This window comes from Atta cephalotes (assembly GCF_000143395.1).
Source record: "Atta cephalotes unplaced genomic scaffold scaffold00052, whole genome shotgun sequence".
NCBI classification, from domain to species: domain Eukaryota; kingdom Metazoa; phylum Arthropoda; class Insecta; order Hymenoptera; family Formicidae; genus Atta; species Atta cephalotes.
In genome coordinates this window covers 936036-944610 of record NW_012130116.1, presented here as the reverse complement: position 1 = coordinate 944610, position 8575 = coordinate 936036, and the positions used below count along the sequence as shown (strand labels likewise).

Genomic DNA, 8575 nt, shown 5'->3' with positions numbered 1-8575 from the left:
TATATCATACGTATATAATATATATATATATATATATATATATATACATATACATACATACATACATACATACATACATACATACATACATACATACATACATACATACATACATACATACATATACACATACACATACACATATATATATAAACTGATACAAAACTGTAAAGCGTACTTGTCGAATATTTTCTACTGTTTTAGAAAATGTCTATTGAGAAGTACTGTCTCTTGAAATTATAATATGTCTTTTTGTATCATTGCATTTTACATTTTGTAATAATTATTAATATATTTATGTAGTATTCTACGTATTGCATTTTTTCGTATTTGTTATATTAATCTAATTATGATATTTTCTCTTAATATTTTTAAATGTTTCTAAAATTTTACTATTACAATATGTACGCGAAATATGAAAAGTATTACTTTCTTTCTTAACATGTTAAAGTTCTGATTACATGTAAGACATTTTTTTTTGGTTTTTCCAAGAAAAATTAAAAATGAAATTATTATCATTTATATTTTTTATGTAGCGTATCCGAACTATTGATGAGACACATTCTGTAAACAATACATAATTCTTTTTGATGCCGCATGTTTCAAATTTAAACTATTCTGACAGGAAATAGATGCCATCTCTATCCATTAAACATAATAAAACTTCTAGGAAAATAAGTATGTTGCAATCAATTCTAGGCCATTACATTATTTGCCGAATTAAACTATACTCAATAATGTTACATGGATAATCATATATTTTCGTCGAAGTTAAAATCTTCTTTCCGTAAACGTACTAGATTTCGCCAAGGCACTTCTCTCACTTGTAGCAAGAAAATGTCCTCAGCAACGTTATCCCCGGATGATCGGTATATTACGATCGATACATTTAAGATTTCCTCTCGTCCATCCGTCGTTTCTACGTTTTCAAATCTGGCTCCACGCTCTTCGTTACCGCTATGTATTTTTTTCCTACACTCGATCACACAAATATATCTGGACTTTAGTTCGGGCAAATTGTCACGTACGCTACATTGTACATTATATGCATATATATTACACGTATTCTATGTGCACTGTATTATAATGACTTTATTGATAAAAACAATAATAAGTTGTTCGCTACGAAAGTACAAAAATAAGTATTATTGTGGGCGGGGAGGAAGGAGGGAATTATATGAGGTACGCATCGTTTTATTCGGCTCTCGGCGCGTAACAGGGAAAAGAAAATGAGAGAAATAAACGCTATTATACCCACGGATTAGTCTCCCTTGGTCCGTGATTTCATGGAAATGTGTTGCACCTTACATGCTGCTCCTGCTCACTCGTGTTATCTCCATTGCGCCGGGTTAACGATCGCGCGAGCCTCATTGTTATACCCTAAACTCGCCTCGCATGCACATACACTAATATTCTAAATGACATTTACATCTGACAAATAATATATCGTGCATGCTGCAACGGAGGATACGTGTAGAAAATATCCATTTTTGTTTATTCACCAACACCGCAGGCGGCAGGCAGATGTGGTTTTTATCACCCGTTAGAAACGCTTGGACGAGGCTACTTGGATTTAGCATGAGATTTTTTATGCTTTGTGTATTCGTTACCCCAGATGATGTTGTTCAGAGTCTCTCCAACGAAGTATAGGATTACGCAGAACGTCAGCAGCACGGCAAAGAACACAATCCGTAGTGGCAGCGTCAGCACGTCCATCACGGGGTACACCCAGACGCCGCTTTTATAGTAGATTACATGTATCCTGAAATTGTAAGTTAATATCATATCTATTCTATGCACCTGTGAACAAATGAAGCATTTAGTTTCTTTCTTCTTCGCGTCTTTATATAATGACAAAAATTCTCATAATATCTCATTTTTAAGAAAATTTATGTGAGACTCTCTAAACAAACATATTTTGCACTTTTTTAGATTTTATAAGTTTTCTTCAAAAATTATGGAATGAGAAATTATAGAATATTTTTAATATTTTTAGAATTCACATTTATGAAAAATACTAGAAAAGATGAGAAATTTTCTCTCAGCACTTCTGAAAAGTGTTTCAATTCGTAGAAAAAATTCAAAAAAATTTCTAAAAAGTTATAAATATATAATATAAAATTACAAAAATTTTGAAAAATTATTTGAAGAATTCTAAGAAAAATTTTCACCACAATTTTCTTATAAAATAATTAAAACTTTCACATTAAAATCGCTGTATTGATATTGATTTCCGTAATGCGTTATTATATTACAACTAAAAAAAGCGGATACTCATAAATTCGTTTCACTTACCAGACTAAGTACGTGAGCATAAAGCTAACGAGTATTCCGAGGCTGCGAGATCGCTTAGGATATTGCCGTGGCACGAATATCATTTCTAACATTGTCGTCACCATGATCATTGTATGCATTAAGTGATTCAACCACCACGGGAAGTACGGATCCAGTGCTTTCGGCAATACCAGTTCACGATCCACGAACATTAACACCCAGAAAGTCACGCCGACGAACTGCAAAACAATGACATTACATTCAACATTTATTATTAAAAACAATATTCCTGCAAATAGAAAAATATATAAGATCTGGCATACGTATAGCAAAAAGCTTATTCATTCACAATTCTTTCCACGCATAATTAGTAATAGTTGTATGAAAACTGAGAATATAAAATATTCTCTTCTTGAAAAAATATCGCTTACATTTCAAATATTTTAAATATTATTTTAAACATTTTAAGTTAATGCAGTTATTTAATTTTAAAAAAATGTAAATACATAGAATTTTTTAAATTAGATCCTTGTATCTTTCATGAAAGATTGATCAATAAATAAGATGAATAAGATCAAAATTATATCAGATTCTTGTTCAAAATTAGGAGAAAAAAATAAAAATTGCAATATTTATAAATTTCAATTTTTCCATAATCGCTGTAAGCATTAAAATGTTTATTTCATTTCATAACTATAAACATTTTTTTCTTTCCAACATTTATAAAATTCTTTCCAAGAATTTATATCTTCTCGAATTGTTTTTCTGGTAAATTCTAAGATAAGATCTAGCAAAGAAATGAAAATTTTATGAAGTTAGTCATATCGGGAAATGTGCGATGCTCAGTATTTTAATGTTGAGAATATAAAGAACTAATTTATATTACACAGTTTTCATTGTATTTCTTCCTGAATTTTTAAAATAAAAAGTTCTATATCATAAATAATATTAAACAAAAAGTTTCTCACATACATGTAAACAATAGTCCATATCTTATTTCATATAATATTAGGCAATCTTCATATATTTAAGTAATGTTTCTCGTTTAAATGCATTGCATTCGTGCTTTTAAACATAATTCGTGAAATAAAATTAGACAACATGTATTTAAAAGAAAAAATTCACTTTTAATACATGATATGTTAAAAAATAAGTTTGTATGTTAATATATTTGAATTGCGAAACAATATATTATACAAGGTATCTATTATGGAACGAAAGTTGGAATGAATTATTCTCCGAATTATTCTGGTTTCTCTAAAAAATATCTATAAAAAGGGAATAATTGAATAATTCCGATCGGAATCTATTCTGAATAATACTATTGTATGTAAATGAATATTTCGATAATACGTATCAGTCAAAGCGAAATCGATTTTTCTTTTATTATTTATTTGGTATTTCGAGAATGATGTTTTTTTTATTTCCCTCATCGGAGAATTAAACTCGTAAGGTTTCGTATCTAAACTATTGACTTTTTCCATTCTCAATTTAATGTGTTTGCAATAATATAAAAAAAATTAATTATATTACTCACCATAGCAACCGGAAACCCGAGACTCGCATAAAAGTAATCTTTCAACTTCCGCGTGAAAGATGACTTCTTGGGGTTTACAGCATTTGTACCGAATAAATCATTTAGAAAACATATCAAGAAGAACATCGTTTGCAGAATCTAGAACACAAGTGACATTTCAAAATGCTTTAATTAAACAAGTCAATAAATATTTTTAGCGGCTGCAACAATAATTATAAATACCATTTAAAATTAACTGTGATATTATTGCTACCATGCTTCCACTGTTAGAAACTACTTTATATTTATTAATGAAAATATGTTAATAATTGTGAGTTGAGATTTTAGTAAAGAATTCACATAAACAAATCGAATTTTCAACAAATATTTGTAAAATGAACAATTCTTTGTTGCATTTATTTTATATTACTTAAAACTTAAATATTTAGTCTAAAAGAGACATGTATACATATTCCAAATAGCGTATAGTGCAGTATTATTTTAATATAATACAAAAATATAATATAATATATATCCGTATTCATAGCCAGATCTTATATTTAAGACTTCCTTAAATTCATCTTTAGATACTCTACGAATTATTTTATTGGCTACTAAGCATCTAAAGATAAATTTAAGGAAGCCTTAAATTTATCTTAATGAAGTCTAACTATGAATACAAACAATAATCACACATATTTCATTATTTGTTATTTTCTCTATCAGATAAGTAAATTGAAATTATGTGCAGTCTTCCGGTTTTTGCCGTTTCCTTGTTGCAAATTTATATACGTTTATTTATATACGTTTATTTATGTATGTTAATTATTTATTATTTCTTGCATCGATAAAAACATTGTTGAGTACTGCATTATTCGACATAAGCAGAAAATTGTTTAATGTAATGTATGATAATCTTATATTCTCAATGCGCATTTATTGTACATGCTGCACATCATACATTAAAGAAATCTTGATAAAAATCAGAAATTTGAATATTTATTTCGAACATTGTTAATATTAAAAATACATATGATTATACTTTATTTCTAGAAAAAAAGAGAAAGTATTTCAAAAGTATAAAAAGTTATAAATATAAACTTAATTAAAAATATAAATATTTTGAAAAGCATATTTCGCTTTGCCATGCATAAAAATGTTTTCATATCGAAATCCTTCGACATTTTCTAATTTACAATAATAATATAATGCACGACGATCAAATATGTGGTTCTGAATTTGTATCGTTATATAATATTGTATAAATATTTTCGTCCATTATTATATAATTTATATGATGTTATTTTAAGAACACTTATATTGACATTTACTCTTATATTGACATTTTAAGATACATTTTAAGAATTACATTTTAAGATAAAGTATTTATCTATTAAAAAGCGTAAAAGGTTTGTTTAAGCTTATCGCGTGTCAATCGAGTGATGACGTGTGTGACATTCAAATCACAAATATAAGTGACACTTCAACGCGTTGACAGCGCAAGAGGAAGTAACCTAATTATCTGCACCATTCTCGATATCAATATTAATTAATACTTAAATTGAAGTTTTTTTAAAATTCTTTAACTCTTTAAAAATTAAAATTAAAATAATTTACTAATGAGCTATTTTTATCATCAAAAATTAATAAACTTTAAAAATTTTTATGATCACCATTACAGTAATTGTCTGCTTATTTTTTAATCTTTAAAAAGTAAATAAAACTTAAGCTAATTTAGAAAGCTTAAATTTTAGATAGGAAATTGATATTCGTCGTTTTGTTGGATGAAATAATCAATCCGAGTTAAACATTTTAACGTAATTATATTGATTGATGCTGCACAAATAGCTTTGCTTGCCTCCGTTTCGCCGCATAATATCAAATGATGCTCAAACAATTGAATATTGCTCTTTACGAGCAGTTTGATGATAGCAATTCGAGCATGAAATGATTAAGAGTGTATCATCGTTCGACGATAAGTGACAAAATGCTTGAACGTAATCTCGTCGAATGTAGAATCACACTTTTGGTTTGGTTTAACGAGGCAAATTGAGTGGAGAGCTGCTCTCTAACAAGTGTATTTTTGATTTATAAGATAAATGCCAATTGAAAGATAAACAATTCTCATGTGCATATTGAATATGTCGCGTTCATTCGTCTAGATTTAACATATACATAGTTTAGAGCCATTAGCTTCAGCCACTTTGAGATGATTTCTTTAAATTTTTAATTTTCTTTATATCTCTTATAAAAATATCGTAATTTATTGTATCTCATGTAAAAAGTCTATTTGCACTCAATATATAACTGACACTGTTACATATTTCTTCAAATTAAAAGCATTTTATTATGATAAAGATGACAAATTAGTTATTGAAATTATAAGTCGTTATTTTATAATAAGATAGTCAATAGTGAACAAAATAAATTAAAATAAACGAAAAATGATCATTATTTTTTCAATTGCACATAATTCAAAAAGTATATATATTTATGAATATGTAAAAATTAGCATTATAAAAAAAACTGAAAATGAAATTTGATTACACAGCTCAGTAATTTATGTTTGTCGACATAAGGGGCGATTAATTTCCATGAAAAGAATTTGCTTGAAAATTTTTAAAAATACAGCTACAATTATTGATATATATATAAATTAAAAATTATGTACTCTCTAAAATCTGAATCAGTAGATAATCACTGATATCAATGCCAAGTATGCCAGTGGTAATCAGTGAATTAAATGTGAGATCCCCTAACTTAGCTAATCTTTATTATGTGATTTAATCTTATTTTAGTGTTTAAATTCAATGAATACGATATTGGAAAATTGAAATTAATGTGCAAATATCAGTATTTTAATTATATAATGCTCAAATATTCTTCTTTCTTTTACTTGAACTTCACTGATTTAGATTTAGAGAGTAATTAATAGTTTTTAAAAGCGCTTTAATTATTATGCAAGTTCAGATAGTCATTATTCCGAAAACATGTATCGCTCAAATTTAAATTATTTATTCTTTTTTGTAATATTTATTTTTACAAGTTTATATGTATATATTCTATGTGATAATAAAATAATAAAAGTGACGTTTCTTTTACATTAGAAATCCAATTTATTCTGTTTTATTCTGTTCATTCATTACAAAATAACCATTTAGCTTCTCAGTTATTACCGCATATATGCGTTGCATTGGTTTTTATAATTCATCAACGATTATCAATTGATAATACTCGATATCGTTTTTCTATATTGCTAATTCGAGGAATATTATATCACTGTTATTTGTGATTTTTGCCCGAAATCTATTACGTAGACGTGTTCGTTCGGTTTTCACTATTATGTAACAGGGTAATAAGGATACATTGCATATATGGGATCTATGAACGTAGAGGATCAGTTTTTTTTTTCGAAGAATAGAGTTTCTTGTTGCTCTGTAATTGTTACTCTGTAGTAATTTCTTTTTGCGAAGAGCAGGAAGATAAAACAGGATGAAAATATGTCTAAGAATGAAAGAAATGATGTCTTGATTAATGATTGCTGTATCGCTGAAATTGTAATTCTCATAGACGTTTCTATATCTAAAATTAAATATCTCATCATCATCTTATGCATCATAAAGTACAAACTATTCCCGCGGAAGTAACGGTCTTTGCGGACATAAGTAGAAAAAATTAAATTGAAAAGATAATAAGAACATGGATATAATAATATCTTGTTATAATGATTTCCGTTGAATTTCTTGAAGCAAATCATGTTCGCCACAGGTCGCAGGTTGAGATTTTGTTATATTAACATTTACGTATTAATCTAGTCTTCCAAATCAACTATTGTGAATATATATAACAATTTTATATAGAAAATCCCGTTCCGTTTTCTTAGACGACATAACAATTTCAGTGATAGCGAGAGAATCGATACAGGGGATGCGTTTGTGTTGGTCTGTGTATATCGTGTATGTAGGTACCGACACCAAGACAAAAACTTTGCAATTTCATCAAATTAAACGCACTTAGCTTGCATGTCAATACTAACCGCATCCCAGAACGTTAGGAACTTGAACTTCCCACCGTAGGCGTTGTGCACACTCTTAACATCGTGCGGCACGATCGTATACGTGTAATCATAAAAAACCGCAAAAGCGTATTGCAGAAAAGTAACTGCATGGAATCCAATCACTAGGCCCTCTCGCATCTTACGGCTGTTCACGAGTAAGTCTGAAAACGTGTAATTATCTCTTTTTGAGGATCACACGGACACCCGCGACTCGACGTCAAATAAAAGCAGGAACGCACTCATCGATGTACACAGTTCTTTTAAAACAGTCTCATATTTTTTCTTTTTAAATTATTTTTCTTGGTGTTATGAGAATCGTTAGGATCTCATTGAAACTTTCGTGCCCGATGATACTAAGTATGAAACCCAATTGTAGAAAATTTTACATAATCAAATCCGGAATAATCTACTAATCGGCCGTTCAAACAATATTTTCACTCTCTCAAACCGCATTTTCTATTATCTGCAAATGAAGTTTCAGCTCTAACTGCAGCAATTTCTAGGCGTACGTTATTTTTTTAAACCCTCTGCGGAGATCGGATTGTTAAATCTTATCTTGAAAAAAAAATTATATATACCAAGAGAAATCGCTGCAATAAAAATATAAAGAGACAACAAGAACACAATCTAAACACAATCTCGGCAAATATGGTATTCCGGACCTGATTATGTAAAAATTTAAGATTGCAATAAGCAATAGCATTTTATGAAATTTATTTCCATTCATT

At 28.6% G+C, this 8575-nt stretch overlaps 1 protein-coding gene across 1 annotated transcript; it reads right to left on the bottom strand.

The window, feature by feature from the left end:
* Positions 1-919: 919 nt before the first annotated feature.
* LOC105623038 (androgen-induced gene 1 protein-like) lies at positions 920-7985 on the bottom strand. Its single transcript, XM_012204440.1, has 5 exons — positions 7827-7985; positions 3812-3949; positions 2296-2513; positions 1611-1762; positions 920-972 (listed from the first exon to the last, which is right to left on the bottom strand). Exons 1-5 carry the CDS (start codon positions 7983-7985, stop codon positions 920-922), a joined length of 720 nt encoding a protein of 239 aa, XP_012059830.1.
* Positions 7986-8575: the final 590 nt, after the last annotated feature.

Excerpts from the sequence above, each read along its gene's own strand:
- LOC105623038 (XM_012204440.1), bottom strand. The coding sequence starts at position 7,985 with ATGCGAGAGGGCCTAGTGATTGGATTCCATGCAGTTACTTTTCTGCAA. Across the intron at positions 2,514-3,811 it reads TCGGGTTTCCGGTTGCTATG|TTCGTCGGCGTGACTTTCTG; the intron begins GTGAGTAATATA and ends ATTGTTTTGCAG. Across the intron at positions 1,763-2,295 it reads ATGCTCACGTACTTAGTCTG|GATACATGTAATCTACTATA; the intron begins GTAAGTGAAACG and ends TTACAATTTCAG.